Source organism: Nasonia vitripennis, chromosome 3 (assembly GCF_009193385.2).
Source record: "Nasonia vitripennis strain AsymCx chromosome 3, Nvit_psr_1.1, whole genome shotgun sequence".
NCBI classification, from domain to species: Eukaryota; Metazoa; Arthropoda; class Insecta; order Hymenoptera; family Pteromalidae; genus Nasonia; species Nasonia vitripennis.
The window spans coordinates 2,951,463-2,967,120 of NC_045759.1; the positions used below are offsets into that span (position 1 = coordinate 2,951,463).

The window sequence follows — 15,658 nt, forward strand, 5'->3', positions numbered from 1 at the left end:
TGAGTGATTTAAGACTTTCGATAGCTAATTTCTAATAATGATATCGGTAATATCAATCTGTTTTCCAATACCTAAAATAATTCTGACACACAAATTGACAAGCCGATAGCGTTGGCCCAATTAAGTCACCCACAATAATTTGAAAATATAGGAAAAGAACTGAAGATAAAATCATGGAGTAAACACTTGAAACTTGGCGAAAATCTTACATTTTATTGTTCAACCATCATTCGCGTGCAAACATGCTTGGAATTTAAGTTTTAGTTATATTGTCAATTTACACAATGTACGAATAAGTATTTTATAAAGTATCATTTCTCTGAATTTTAATAGCCCGTATTGTCTCGAATACCTTCACTGCTGTCAAGTTCACCCTGTTATGATCATTTTCAAAGTTGCGAAAACTGGGATTTTACTTGAATAATTTGCCTTCTTTACGACCCTATTTACAGGCTACTTTAACTTCATACAGTCGCAGCGTTTTCTAAAAGTGAGGAGACAAAGTTTCGGAACGCAAAGTTGCCACTGTATTCGTTGCAGATACAAGTGTATAGCGACCTTCCAACTGTACGCAGTGTCAGTCTCGAAAACTTTATCTAAATTTAACGTTATTTAAAACTAAACTAGCGCAGGAATACCCGACGTACATGTCATCTCAAATGTCCAAACGAACTTTGTAACGTATAGCGCGTGTTGAAGATAAGCGAGCAGACGAAATTGAGAAGCCACGAGAACAATCGCAGCCGATTAATTTTTTTTTGTTATCCGTTACTCGTCTCATTAGAGTCAAAAGTCCGAGTTTCACGTGCATCACCTTACGCACGACCGAAGCGAGACAACAGATTAGCGCAAGCTTATTGAAATGACATCATGCTCGTTATCTCTTACGCATGACGATAGGCTGTTTTTCAAGGTGTCTCGGTGAAAATTTGGGTCAAACTCTGTTCTAAGAATTGATCGTTATAACCCTTATGTGCAAATTATGATAAAAAACTAAAACCAAATGCAAAGACTAAAATGATGTTCGCCGATCATTTCAGACTACATGAAATATAGTTCATTGACCTTCCGTTGAGTTTATTGGTAAAAAGGGACACGTCTTTTTGCGATTTAAATCCGTCGAATGCAATTACATCGAGACCCTTTGCCAGAGATTACATTGCATATTACATCAGGGAAAACTATATTCATGATCAAAGTGAAAGATTACTAAGCAATCGTCTGTCAGCCAGTCTGCCGAATACTCGAGACTTATTGTTCAGCCTATTTTAAAAATATCTGCCCAATCATGATTATGATAAATCCACGAGTGTTTGCTATCTATTTCAAAGTTACTTCATATCTTTATTACTCACACATGGAACTTTAATAGTTTCAAGTCCTTACTCATCAACCACATTTATACACATTTATAAATAACTTTTAATGCGTTTTAATTTAATAATTATAATAATAATTGTAGGTATGGCAAGAGCATCGTTTCTATATTAAAACCATATACATATAGATGAGTTATGTCTTCTGTAAGAATCGCTGCTAATGCAAAGTGAGTGATTTTTGTTATATTAAATATTATTTTTTCCCAAAGTAATTATTTACGTGTCCTCGGAGAGATACCCGAAACAATTCATTTGCTATACTCACCAACCCTTTTCGAGGTTCAAATAAATATATATAATATCAATTAGTTTTTAAGTCTCAGCTTAAATGTTGATAAGTTAATTGTCGGGGCTGTCACGTATCACCCATGTATTGACGAAAATGACTTATCTCTGGAAAGTCACAAACACTTATTGTGATAAAGTATTTACTTGTTTGTTACACGTTTAACAAAAATCTTATTTATTAGTTATATCGTTGAAAGATTAATTCTAAAATTGCTTGGAGTAAAAACCAGTTTTCACATTTTTTATTAATTATAATCGATGATATAGTTGCACTTAATACGAATAGTCGAGACGCCAGCCTTTTAATCCCTTAAACTATCTTTTAAAGTTTACCTCATAATCCTGTCTAGAATCCTCCGACGTTCAGCCTCGACACTGAGAATAATTATCCCATTTAAATATTAAAATCACTTAATCAAAGTGAAGTAATACACTTAGAGGTTACGCTGATTAATCTCATCGCGATTAACATTCGCGTCGATAAGGATTATGTTCCCTGTATCATTTCAAGCAGGGTCAGATGTGAGATGTTATAGATTCTCCTAAGTCGTATGATCGACCTTGGATTCGAAAATAAAAAAACCGATGATCAAGGAGAGCCAATCGATCAAACCCGAGAGCACAAGTCCAGCTGTTCACAAGCGAATACTGGACGAGTGCCCAAACCCATATACAAAGTCCCACATTTACACCCTCGCTTATATCGGCAATAAAACCATAACAACGCCCCCTCGACAATTCCGTCCACTGCAACAGCCATCAGCCAGCAAATCAAGTCCCCATACAGTCGGCTAATGAAATCAGCAAATCAAATAGCCGCGGCCCAGGCCCGACACTTTTACGCGTCGTATACTTACCTCTCCGCCGAGTGCATAAAAGAAGTATCGAGCGAACGAGCCCTTATGAAGCCTCTCTCGAGAGGACCGCGGCACGAGGTCCTATAAAAAGCTCGTAAGTACGCGCCGCGAAATCCGGCGTCTGCTTTTATGTGGTGCGGTGCCGTAAAGCCAAGAAGCGAGCGTAATGTATAAGGCTCACCCATACGCGCTGCATCGCGCGCTTTCATACGTGCAGCCGCGAGAAGTCCGTCTTTGTATACGTGTCTATGCACAGCAGGAGTGTATAGGGCAAGTCGAGAGAAACTCGAGGGCTCGCGCAGTCTGCAGCTGACAGATTCGCTGCGCTGCGTCGGTCTCTGGCCGAGACGTATAAGGGCGACGGAGTTAAGTGGTCTCGAGGAAGATTGAATCGGAGAAGAATTGCCATGCTGATGGGATTTTATGTACCGGATTAATTAAGATGCGACGACGAGAGCTTGTGTACAATGAAGATGATCAAATTTTTTTTTTAAGTTTTCTATATGTATTAATTGGATTAAATAACGAGGCTCCTTTTGAGGAGGGTTACCTCATTATTACGCGTTCGACGCTTCTGGAAACGGGATATTTTTTACAAGGACCGATCAATCGTTGCTCAGCGATAATAGCCACTAGAGATAATGTGTTTATAACAGTCGTAGGATTTGTAAAAATTTTGTTTATTGGCGCTAATTATCAGCTGAAAACCACTTGAGAAACGCACTCCACCGCCGTGCAAATAACCGGCAGAAATCATACGAAAAATTCTCGTATCGTTCCTCTTATACACTGTCAATCACACGTCTCGATAAACAAGGCCGTAAAAAAGGAGATCTGCATCGCGATGCACTTTATTTCATTATGGCCAATTTTACACAGATCGTAGATATTGAGTATTTTATTATTCACTTGGAGACCAGGTACTCGTTCGTTGAAGATAAGACCTTATACAATGATACTGCTCCTGACATATCACTTCGGCTAAAAAACATATTTTCAGCCAGAAATTCAAGTGTCGTTGACAGTGAAATTCCCGTGGCTCATCTCGTGATATTCCTCAGCTGTCCTTCGAATAGTCCTGTAGGAAACCTCGAAAATCCAAATGCACAATAGCAGGATAATTTTCAAGCGACACGGACTAGTCGGCGGAACATCTCTGCACGCATCAAATCCAATCGGCGAAAGAGCTTGCGAGAGCTACTAGTCGTTAAGCGCCGGAAAAGTCTCGTACGCGCAAGCACAGCTCGCATCCGAGACACGCGCGCGAGTGCATTTAAGGACGAAACTTTGCGCCCGGGACATCCTTGGACTAACTGATCGCGAGCAGCAGCAACAGCACTTGGCCCTAAACAGCCCGGGACGAGGATGTTGTTCGCCGAGAACTTGAGCCGAGAGTCGTATATTCTTAATTAAACTGGCTGCCGGTGTGTCGCGCGCGCGGATTAAACTTCCGAATGGCTTTTTACGGCGGAGCGGATTTTTAATTTTGCGAGAGAGCAAGTTTGCGCGGCTATTAATCGAGGAAAGCCGCCTGCGGTTGGGATGAATTTTTGAAAATGTTTTTGAATAATACGCCGAGAGGGATATGGAGTTTGGAATGGACTTGTTAAATTTATACGAATTGGATACGGGCTTATACTCGCCGTCTGCGCGAGTTTAACTGGCGTGTTTAGAGCTGACTGTGTCCTAAAATCGTAAAACTCTTTTAGTGCGGACCGGAGTTTCTTAAACTTGTTAAATTGATCTTGTTTTCTCGGAGTATAAAAAGACGAACTTCTTTTGCCTATTTCGCGAGATTGCTGCCTTCCGCATTATGACAAGCGCAAACCAAAATTATTGTCTCTCCTCTAATGGAATGAGATAGTTGCGAGTTTACGGCACTATTCAATTTGAGAAATGCATACTTCATGCCTTCGGAATATTCTCGACGACTTTCGTGAAAAATATCACGAAATCGCCGTGAGGTCAACACCCGCGAAGCTCGTGTGCCCACTCGAAATTTACCGCGTCAACAACAGCTATCTCCTCGGGCCGGCGAGTTTTTCCATAAGCTCCGCTCACGTGTGCGGCGAGAGGCTCGTTCGCACGTCGTCGACGGCTGGTAACGTAGCCGCAGATAAAGGCCAATGTCATGATTCCGTCGGTGGGGCAGTTCAGATAGCGATCTCCCAATGTTCGAGATTTTTCGCGCTCGATTGTCTCTTATCTGGCTGGACTGGCGGCTATCGACTCGAGTGTATATAAACCCGACCGCGAAGGTGTTGGATCATTCGAATCAACTGCTTCGAACTGAGAGGACATACCAAGAGACTTGAGACAAGTCGCAACGCTAGAGAGATATTCGACGAGCGAAATCGGGAGTAACGAAGATTTTTTTAGAGAAAACTTACAGTGAATATTTGATAAAGCAAAAATGAGGACCCTGTTTGTCGTGGCTTTGGCGATCACCGCTGCTGCAGGTAATTACACGTTATTTAATTATTCTATGCTAATGAGATTTCACTTGCCATATTCGGGATGAATTAACATATTTTGATTGATCGATTTTAGCGGAAAACTTCTGCACGCCGGGATCATATTTTAAAAAGGACTGTAACATGTGTTCCTGCTCGATGGATGGAAAGACAGCAGCCTGTACCGACATGCTTTGTCCTAATGAAATGAAGAACTATGCTGGCGTTGAAAACGGTAAGTTATCTCATTGAATTATTGTTACGTCCTAAATTGCATAATGACTATAAAGAGTCTAATGATTACAATAAATTTGCACTTGTAGAGCGATTCTGTGAACCTGGGAAGAAATTCAAACTGGACGACCTCAGCACTTGCATCTGCACTGCTGACGGAACCAAGGCTGAATGCACTTTGGGAGTCGTTCCCTTGTTTGGAAAGATGATCTCCAGTGGACAGAGTCAATACTGCACACCTGGAAAGATGTTCAGTCCTGACAACTGCAACATATGCAAATGCAGTGCCGATGGATTGAAGGCCATGTGCACATTAAAGCTCTGCTCGGACGACAACGTTCTTGACGTCAAGAAAACTGAGTACTCATCGATCAAACAAGTTTGCGAGCCCTTGACGCAGTTTAAGGACTACTGCAACACTTGCTTCTGCTCGAACGATGGCCTGTCCTTTGCTTGCACCAGAATGATGTGCGACCATGCGATCTGGAACAAGGACGGCAGCATGAAGATCGTTGCTACCACCTACCAGAACCAGAAGAAAGTCTGCCAGGCAGGATCTCGATTCAACGACTACTGCAACACCTGCTTCTGCAACAACGATGGTACAGACTTTGCCTGCACTCGTATGCACTGCGACGAAAACATCTGGAACAAGGACGGCAGCATGAAGGTTCTCGCTACCACCTACGACAACCAGAAGAAAGTCTGCCAGGCTGGAACTAAATTCAGTGACTACTGCAACACCTGCTTCTGCAACGAAGACGGCACATCCTTCGCCTGCACTAGAATGATGTGCGACAAAAATCTCTGGAACAAAGACGGCAGCCTTAAGAACCAGGCTGTTGAACCACGAGTCTGCGAACCCAACACCCATTTCATGGACTATTGCAACATCTGCGCCTGCTCTGAGGATGGAACCACCTATGGCTGCACCATGATGAACTGCGACCAAAACGTATGGAACAAGGACGGCAGCCGCAAGGACGTATTGGACATTAAGACCCGAGTCTGCGAACCCAACACCCATTTCAATGAATACTGCAACACCTGCGCCTGCTCAGCTGATGGCATGAACAAAGCCTGCACCATGATGAATTGCGATTTGAGCATCTGGAACAAGGACGGCAGCCGCAAGGACGTATTGGACGTTGAACCAAGAGTCTGCCAACCAAACACCCAATTCAAAGAGTACTGCAACACTTGCGCCTGCTCAGCTGATGGCACTAACAAAGCCTGCACCATGATGGACTGCGATTTGGACATGTGGAACAAGGACGGCAGCCGCAAGGACGTATTGGACAACAAACACGCTTCCGGTGAGTCTTTTATTATTTTGGAATGAAGTCCGAATATTGAATTTCCTTGGAAGTCTAGAACAGCTTGATAATTTAACGAAATTATTGCTCTAGATAAAGTTTGCCAGCCCGGAAAGGCCTTCAGTCCGGACGGCTGCAACACATGTGTCTGCAATGAATACGGAACCCAGTTAGCGTGCACTTCCAAACTTTGCATGACAACTCTTAAACAGGCTTACGGAGTTGATGAAGCAAGAGAATGGGGACGTAAGTATCTATACAATGCCTTATTAATATTCAAATAGATATGTGATTCGGAACTTTTAGTTGAATTAACTTTCGCACCATATAACGCGGAATATTAAACTACTCGCTGATTTACACTTGTACCGCAACGCGATAAAGACTATCGAGACGCTAATTTTAATTTTAATTAAACGATAATATTCAGCTCGATAACGTATCATGTTTTTTCCTTGCAGCTGTCTACAAACAGGGAGACGCCTGCACACCCGGCAAATCTTTCTACAGCGAGTGCAACCGATGTGTCTGCCTGGAAACTGGCAACCACGCCTTCTGCACACTAATGGACTGCGCAGCCCTCGCCTAAGTAAATTTAAGATTCTTCTCACTCTTTTGTTATACAAGAGAGCGCGAATTGGATATTTTTCATGTACTTGTGTTTATCAAGTATATTTTGAAGACTTTAACCCTCCGATGATATTATTTTAACGATATTCGTTACTAGATAGAAGATACCAGTGATTGATATTAATTACTCTAACAAATTACTAATGATAGTCGCATGAATGGAGAATGGGTGTGTTAAGGATAGTATTATGTAAATAATGTGAATTGTAATGGTGATTTAGAAACCTTATTCAAATTCTATATAATAAATATTTATTTTTAACTAAAATTTCTCTCTTGTTTCTCAAACATTTCCTAAAATTCCAATCCCAAAAGAAATCCCTCCGATATTACCCAATCGAAGACGAATCCGCCGGGAATAAATCAGGAGCTCGCGAGAGAGCACTTAAAATTTCGCGAGTAGCTTCCCCTAAAAATGGCCAACGAGTGAATAAATCAATATCGATGGAAAGCAGGGCGCGCGCGTGTGGCTGACAGCTCAGTCAGTGTAAGATAAGGACTGCAGCAGCCCTTTCGCGACATCATCGGCTCTGCTGCATTGGATGCTGCCGGCGCCCCAGCGTGTTAACTTTCTTTTATCGCCTCGACACTTTTTCGCTGCGCCGTCGGGTGAAGGATTGCCCTGTCGATTCTCGCCGGTCGAAGCCTGTTATATATATATATATATATATATATATATATATATATATATATATATATATATATATATATATATATATATATATATATATATATATATATATCGATCGGCTGTGCGCATATATGTACCCATGCCGGCAAAAAACTGACTAGCGAGTCAGCTTCAGGGAAGATTCACATAAATATTTTTCCAGCCGTGTGCTTAACGCATATAGACGGGCAAAAAGTTGCGGACAAGGGGATGAAATTGAATATTTCGGCGAATAGCGTATGTATTACACTATACGAGAGAGGACAAACTCCATATGTGTGCGTAATGCGCTTAATCTAGCGGTCGCAATGAAACGTTAATACAATCGAATGGCGGTGGCAACAGCCTGTAAATTAAAAAGCCCGAGACTTCGTTAGGATAGTAATCCAATATGCGAAGCGATCGATATGGCTGCCGCTGCATATGTGTGTGTATGCATATGGGGAAGAGTTCGCGGAACCGCAGGCATATTATGTAAATATAAAGTGGCACACGTAACCGTGTAAATTCGTGCGTTTACCATTACGGCGTTTTGGCTTTTAGCATCTACCTCTGCGTCGTCCTCTTTTGGGTGTATAAACGTGAGTATTGAATGTACATGTACGTTATATGTATGGTGCGAGCGAGGTCATGTAAATACGATGTAAAATTTGGAATTTCGAGATTAAAGCTGACGTACGCGCGCGTCTAGAATTTTCGAGATTTAAGGACGGTACTTAATGGATTCACTGACCTACATAGCCTCATAATCTGCACATTTGCTCGATTTATCCTCTGGATGTATGGATAATACAGTAAAGTTCGAAATTTCTTGTGTTCTCAAGTATTAATAAGAATGTTGGACATCGTTAATTTATCAAAAATCGTACGTCAAAATTTCAATATCGCGGTTAGACATGCCGGCCAAACTCTAATTAAAGTCAAACACTGGAATTCCACAGACTCACGTCGTTCGAAGCCGACAAGCTTCGTTCGTGGGAGTATATTATATAACAGCGTTTCAAGACCCGTTGCTATTAAGAACGTATTTCAGGGATGAGCATTCAGTGGGCTCTTAACCAAGTTTCTTGTTCCAGTCGTATCAAAAAGAAAGGTACTAACCGATTCTCATAACTAATTTTTTATTAAAAATCTTCATTATTTTCATTATAGTTTGTTACCTTATACGAGAAAATTGCGCTTAACTGGAAGGATATAACTGATCCGTACGAACAATCGATTTTAGAAGAATTTTCAAAGTTGGGAAGACTAAAAGCCGTGTTTTATTTCGGTCAAAAACCTTTTTCCTTCATTGTTTCAATAATTTTTACATTTTGCTAACAATTTAAAATTTGGTGACAGTCTTTCTTTTTCATATCCCTTATTGAAATATTCATTAATCGTTTGCCTTTTTCATTTCTTAAGTGGTTGGACAACGTTTTAAGTATCGGTTATTTTTTTACGGTTTTTTAATGGCGGTTGGTCAACCGCTGATGATATTTTTAAATCGCAAAAAAAAACTAAAAATACGTTATAGTTACTGGTCTGTATATTTATAAATGCAACAGCTACAAGAAACGTACTAAAAACAATAAAACGTTATCGACCACTGATAGTATTTTTGTTATTTAATATATTAGCACGAAATGTTTGACGCGTTGCGTGAAATATTAATGTCAATCGACACGTTAATTACTCATAATTATGCTTTTATCTTCCGTAGCATGAATAATTGATTTGATATAATGTGTCTATTAATGCACTATAGTCTTTAAGGACGCGGCGATTTGGAACAGCGCTTAACGCTTTTGTTGCTATGAACATGTTTCTATAAAGTCCATGCCATATTATCAGACTATATTATATGGCAATAAAACGTAGTTGCGCAATTATTTAATTTGTCATTAAGAGGTGCGGTTGCGTCCCCACGGTATGCATTACGTTTTATTTACGTAAACTAAATAAATATTAACTTTCTTCGAAAAGGACCACAGGCCAACAGATTGAAAAAAGCTTGACAGACCATCAAGAGTATAGTGCTAAGTGCAAATCAAAATGAACAAAAAAGAGGTGGACAAGGCTTTCAATGACTCGTGGCTTCAGATCAACAAGGAACTCAACGTTTTCAATGGACTATGGCCAAATAGACCCAATGGAGACAAAATTTTCCGACGCTTTATCGTGCTCACAGTTTTGATAACCGTAACTTTGCCTCACGTAAGTCGTGTTGTGAAACCTTTGTTTTTCAATTTTTGAAGAATTAAAAATTATACTTATATATAAGGTTCTCGGAATTGTCATGCAATGTGGAAGTAATATGGCTTTGTGCGGAGAGAACGTTTGCGGATTTTGCTATTGCAGCGGGGTCATCGCCAAGTTTATCGTTCCAATCGTATCGAAAAAAAAGGTACTAGATTCGATATTGAGAACTAAATTTTCATAAAAAATTGTTATTATTATTATTATAGTTCGTTACCTTATACGAGAAAATTGCGCTTAACTGGAAGGATATAACTGATCCGTACGAACAATCGATTTTAGAAGAATTTTCAAAGTTGGGAAGATTAAAAACTTGGTTCTATTTCGGTAAAAAGCATTTTTCCTTCATTGTTTCAATAATTTTTACATATTGCTAATAGCGAGCATCATTGCTTAGTTTATTGCATAGTGGCTGGTTTTGCCTTTTGCCAGATGACCGCGTTACCAGCGCTGATGGACATCATTCAACCCCTAAACGAATCACGACCAAAAATTTTAGTGACAAAAGCTGAATACCCTTTTAATCCCTTCGATTATTATTACGAGCTTTACTTCATCTATTGTACAGCAGCTGTTGTAAGTGTCAGTGTACTTGTATCGACTGATTCAACGTACTCGGTGATCATACATCAAAGTTTAGGAATATTCTCAATCGTCAAGTAAGGTTTCAGTAATCTAGCAATGCAATTTCAAACTATTATCATTATTATTTAGTTCTAGGATAGATTTTTTGTCACCAATATTTATTAAATCAACTAATTTTTATTAGAAACAAAAAAAAAACAGAAACATACTAGTTCACAACTATTTGCATTTCAGACTAGATACATTTATTGTAAGTTGGATGTCTTAATGTTTCCAGTCATAGACTGCAGAAGGCAGCACAGCATAAAAATCCAGATGAATCGTACAGAGTGATGGTTTCAGCAATTAAATTACACAAATCCGCGCTACAGTTAAGTAGATATTTAAGTTAATTTTCGAGTCACGAATGGAGAATAAGTAGGATGTCAATAACATATGAATTTGAACGACAGGTTTCTTGAACTAATCGAATCCACCTATCAAAGTGTTTTTTTGATGTTTATATTCGTAACAGTCGCATTTCTAAGCTTTGGCTCGCTCATCGTAAGTACTTATTCCAGCTATAGTTCGCTTTTTATATCCAAAAATCAAAACACTGATATTGATTAATTTTAAGATAGTCGAACACTCGGAGGAAATCATTGATTTGATAAGAATGACAATGATGGAATTGGGTGCGATGATTCACATATTTTTCATAAGCTGGCCAGGACAATTAGTAATTGATCATAGCGAGAATTTGTTCTTATCGACGTAATTATCGTGAATTGATTGGGATAAAATATGACGAACAGATTAAGAATATCACGAATTAAATATTCATCATTTTTCTAGATATACAACTAAATGGTACAACATGTCCATGAAAGGAAAAATACTGTTACAATTTATGATGATGCGATGCTTTAAGCCCAGCTTTTTAACAGCTGGAGGATTTTATATTATGAACTTCGAAAATTATGGATCAGTAACTATTACATTTCAACTAATCTGGTGACAGATAAACTTCAAGTTATTTGAATAGAATCAAAACATTAAATCTTCTTTTCAGATAGTAAAGACAACTTTGTCGTACGTGACGGTCGCTCTATCTTTTCATTAGTACGTCTCGACTCTGTAAAGGCAATATCATGATTAAAAATAATAAATTTAAAATTTGAAAAAAAAAAAATTATGGAATGGTTACCTAGTATCCCAATCTGGTTATTTATATTATTAACAACGAAAAATAGACCGAAGTATTTTATAATTTGACATCACACTTTTCACGCGTTTTATGGAGATTTTTAAAAATATTTTAACTCGATAAAATAAATGAAATGCATTTGTAAAAATATTAAATACTTGCAGCGTGTTGCATGCGTAGTTTTTTCACATAGAATAACTGACTTCTACCTTCCATCGCCCGCGGAGCACTAGTGGATCGATTCTGTGCATCGCCCATGTCTAGATTGTAAATAATGCATGCATCGTACATATAATTATTGACACGTGCGATTATTGCAATTATCGTGATTATTATATATTATTATGAAAAAATGATGAATATGAATATTAGAGGGACTATTAGACGGAAATATTTAATTAAATATAATATATTAAAAATTTGGTACGTTTTATCTGACCTATATCCGCGTTAAGTCCTAATTTCCAGCGCAAACCATCCTCTCTTTCTCTCCATTACCTGTAAAAACGAAACGCCAGGAATATAAGGCCGCAGGCTAGCAGCAATATTTTGAAAATCAACCCCACCGTCCGTTCTCTACGTCGTATAAAACCATAAGCCAGAAGACAATATACCGTCGGTGATCCGCGGTGTCAAGTAACTCGATGGCAAAACTAGCTATCCCTCGACGAAAGGGTTGGGAGATAGATAGCAGCAGAATAAACAGAAAGGAGAAAAAAAACGTTAAATCGAGGAAGGGCTCGTGCCTCGGGGCCGAAGTTGAAGTGGACAGGGGAAACTTTCTGCTGTACTGTATCATGGCATACGTTCGCTCGACAAGGCCAAGCTCCCGCAGTCGCTCCAGATTTTCACGAATGGTGAGTAAAAGCTTCCAGTGCACTGACCCTGCGGAGGAATATGTTCTTTATGTCAAAGGTAGCTGGCTACTGTGGTTATTTAAAAAATTTTCAATTTCGTTGAGCGCGTACTTTTTCTATTTTTGAAACTACTCGAAAGCTCTCGATAAATCAGAATTAACGGTTCAAACCTGTTGCGTTTCACGTTCGAAGTCAATGAAAAGTCGACAACGTCGTTTCCGTATGGCTTAAAAAAAGCACGACTAAACTAGCTTCGCACCAGCCTCATTATTCAAACTTGTCGCGGGAGAGCATCAAGGGACAATGGACAATCTACGCTCTCGATACTCGAATTTCGCTCGAGTCAGCGGAGAGGAATACATGTATATACATACACAGTCACGCGGTGCCCGGATTTCGGTGTACCGCGAGAGGCCCAGGACAAGAGCAGCAACTTGTCTCTTAGTATATAGCATGGGGAAGTCTGAGCTCTGGAGACCGCACCTTCTTGCGCTCAGCGACGACTTGGACGGACTTCTCCTGCTGCGTCTTCGAGTGGAAATATTTATTGCGTTGCAGCGGGATATGTCGCTGCCAGGGTTTTCTGCGAAATATTTAAGGGCCGAAGTTTTTTTGCTGATCTGCTTTGTTTTATATTTTGGATAAGCTGAATTTATCTGGCATGCGTCGAAGATGAAAGTTCGTGAGCCGCGTGAGTGGATTTCGCGCGTGAAATTTTTACGCGGTGCTAAATACGCGAAAGCTTTCGAGCTTGCGAAAAGTTAAGGCTGCAACCTCTAATCATAGACGAGAGGAGGAGAAAAAGTTTGCTAAAATCTTCTTAGCACAGCAATGGGCTGCGTGCACGAGTAAATAATACACGCGAGTTCGGTATTATGACAGGTATTTTCAGTACATTAGAATCTAGGTAAAAGTTAAGGAAAAGCTCAGGCCACTAAAGAGCTTAACTCGTTAAGGGATTTTCCAAGCGAAAAGTACACAGGTATATACGCACCGGGCATAGCATAAGCAAACTTTGTTTCGAAAGCAGAGACGTGTTAAAAATATACTTTGCGAAATAAGAGTGCATGCAACTTTGGAAATCCGAGCCCAAGTGCAAAATCATTCAAAATGAGTAGACAAGTTTTAATTATATCCGCGCGCGCTTTTTCCAGCTACACGACGCATAAAACTCCATGTAACTCCCGCAGTGATGCATCTCTCTGTGTATAACAAAGTTTTTCTTGAGAAACTGATATATTTACCGAAACTTTTACTTCGACTTCGGGGGGGGGGGGGGGGGGGTGAAAAATTCAAGGAGTTCAAACCAATGTAAGGAGATATCATACGGTGGAACAGTGTACTTTCCCGTCCGACTCTTATCCATCATATACTTAGGTGATACACTGTTCCAAACAAATCTCGAGTTGGAAGGATTACTCCCGAGTATGGATCGCGAAAAACTGATTTGGTCTCCTCAATTCATTCTCTATGAGCGATGGACGTGGAAATAATAAAGCTTCGTCAAAAGCATTGTTCCTTCCACTCTCTTTAACGTTTATTGTTTACTTTGCACGTATATACACAGGCCAATAATAACGAAGCGAACAACAGCGGATAAACAGCGAGCCAATTACGAAGTTTACCCTTTCGAACAAGAGCAGAAAGCTCGCTTCCTAGTTAAAGAATGAAGCTCGCAATCAGTCAGCTCTCGGCCGAGTGGATTTCATCGAAACTGTTCCGGCCGGATAATAAACGACAGGACATTAATATATGAAGAGCAGTGCGGGATCTCGCGTCAGGAATTAGCCTTCGATTCAGCGCCTGCAATAACCAATTCCCTGTTATGTACGAGCGGCGAAGGGAGAAAATTGGCACGCGACCTCATCGGCCTACATCAGGCGACACAATGAGATCCGACGTCGGCTCCGAGCGTTCTATCCCAGGATTTATACCGGACTCCAAATCGAAAAGGCTGGGAATCTTGAGACGATGTTTTATCGTCGGGACGAGGATAAATTTAAAAAACGACGAGAGCCGCTCTAATTGCTCTGATCGTCTCATCCGCCTAAATAAATCTGGACAGGCCTACAGCTCGATATAATTCATCCCTCGACACATAGTGCCGTATAGTGGATGTGTGTGTGCTTGCGGTCTTTGTTGGCGGGCGACGCGGCGCTGCAAGTTTGTTTCCGCGACGTAGGCACGTGCATCAACGTTATTACGGCTAGTCGAGCCTCTGCACTCGGCCAGATTATACGGATTAGTGGCGCCGCTGGCTCTTTCTCGGCGCGAATTCAATTGTCCGTGCGGCTACTACTGCTGCTGTTGCGGTGGCAAATTTTAACGTGTTTTGTGTGCCGAGCTTCGCGGGGCTGGATGTACTGCGGTGGACGACGACGAGGTCATATTTTTTTTACCTTTTGTCTCTCGTATGTGGAGGAGGTTAATGGTACGAATCATTGACTTTGAGCGATGCTGAAAGAGAAAATATTGGTTTGATTTTTCGAGATCTGCATTTATCGTAATTTTAATTTCCCAATTACTCTCGGATTCCGTATAATATCGTATTAACGAGATCAGTTATATTCGAAAATTACGCAATTCGTTATGCGGTAACTAATTAATCGCGTTTTTGCATAACCGACGCGAACGCGTTCATTTGATAAATTGAAAAGTACCGCTGTAGCGGAATTTCAAATTAAATACGGAGCTCCTGAAAGCTTTCAGCCATATGTGGAATATTGACAAGCGCAATATCAATTTTTAATAATCCCATCCCTATATACCTGGAATTCTTTCATTCATTTTCAAAGCCTGCAGGCCTTTCAAGTTTATTATTAGAATCTTCTGCTCTATGGATATGCTCTGTAATCCAGCGTTGTAGACCGAGACCGAAATTCGTTAAATTAAAATTCAACCTGAATAGCGCGCTGCGTCGTTCGTCTTACTATATTTCGCGTAATTTCCTCTGTGAAAAATTGTT

At 40.2% G+C, this 15,658-nt stretch overlaps 2 protein-coding genes across 2 annotated transcripts; both read left to right on the plus strand.

Moving 5' to 3' along the window:
* Positions 1-4,787: 4,787 nt before the first annotated feature.
* LOC100678556 (laminin-like protein epi-1) lies at positions 4,788-7,425 on the plus strand. Its single transcript, XM_003425746.5, has 5 exons — positions 4,788-4,983; positions 5,075-5,212; positions 5,301-6,527; positions 6,621-6,773; positions 6,989-7,425. The coding sequence occupies exons 1-5, from the start codon at positions 4,938-4,940 to the stop codon at positions 7,114-7,116; spliced, it is 1,692 nt and encodes a 563-aa protein (XP_003425794.1). The 5' UTR covers positions 4,788-4,937; the 3' UTR covers positions 7,117-7,425.
* A 2,436-nt stretch (positions 7,426-9,861) lies between these two features.
* On the plus strand, positions 9,862-11,752 carry Or153 (odorant receptor 153). Its single transcript, NM_001190772.1, has 9 exons — positions 9,862-10,023; positions 10,091-10,213; positions 10,275-10,392; positions 10,463-10,724; positions 10,928-11,020; positions 11,103-11,193; positions 11,267-11,403; positions 11,485-11,617; positions 11,702-11,752. The coding sequence occupies exons 1-9, from the start codon at positions 9,862-9,864 to the stop codon at positions 11,750-11,752; spliced, it is 1,170 nt and encodes a 389-aa protein (NP_001177701.1).
* Positions 11,753-15,658: the final 3,906 nt, after the last annotated feature.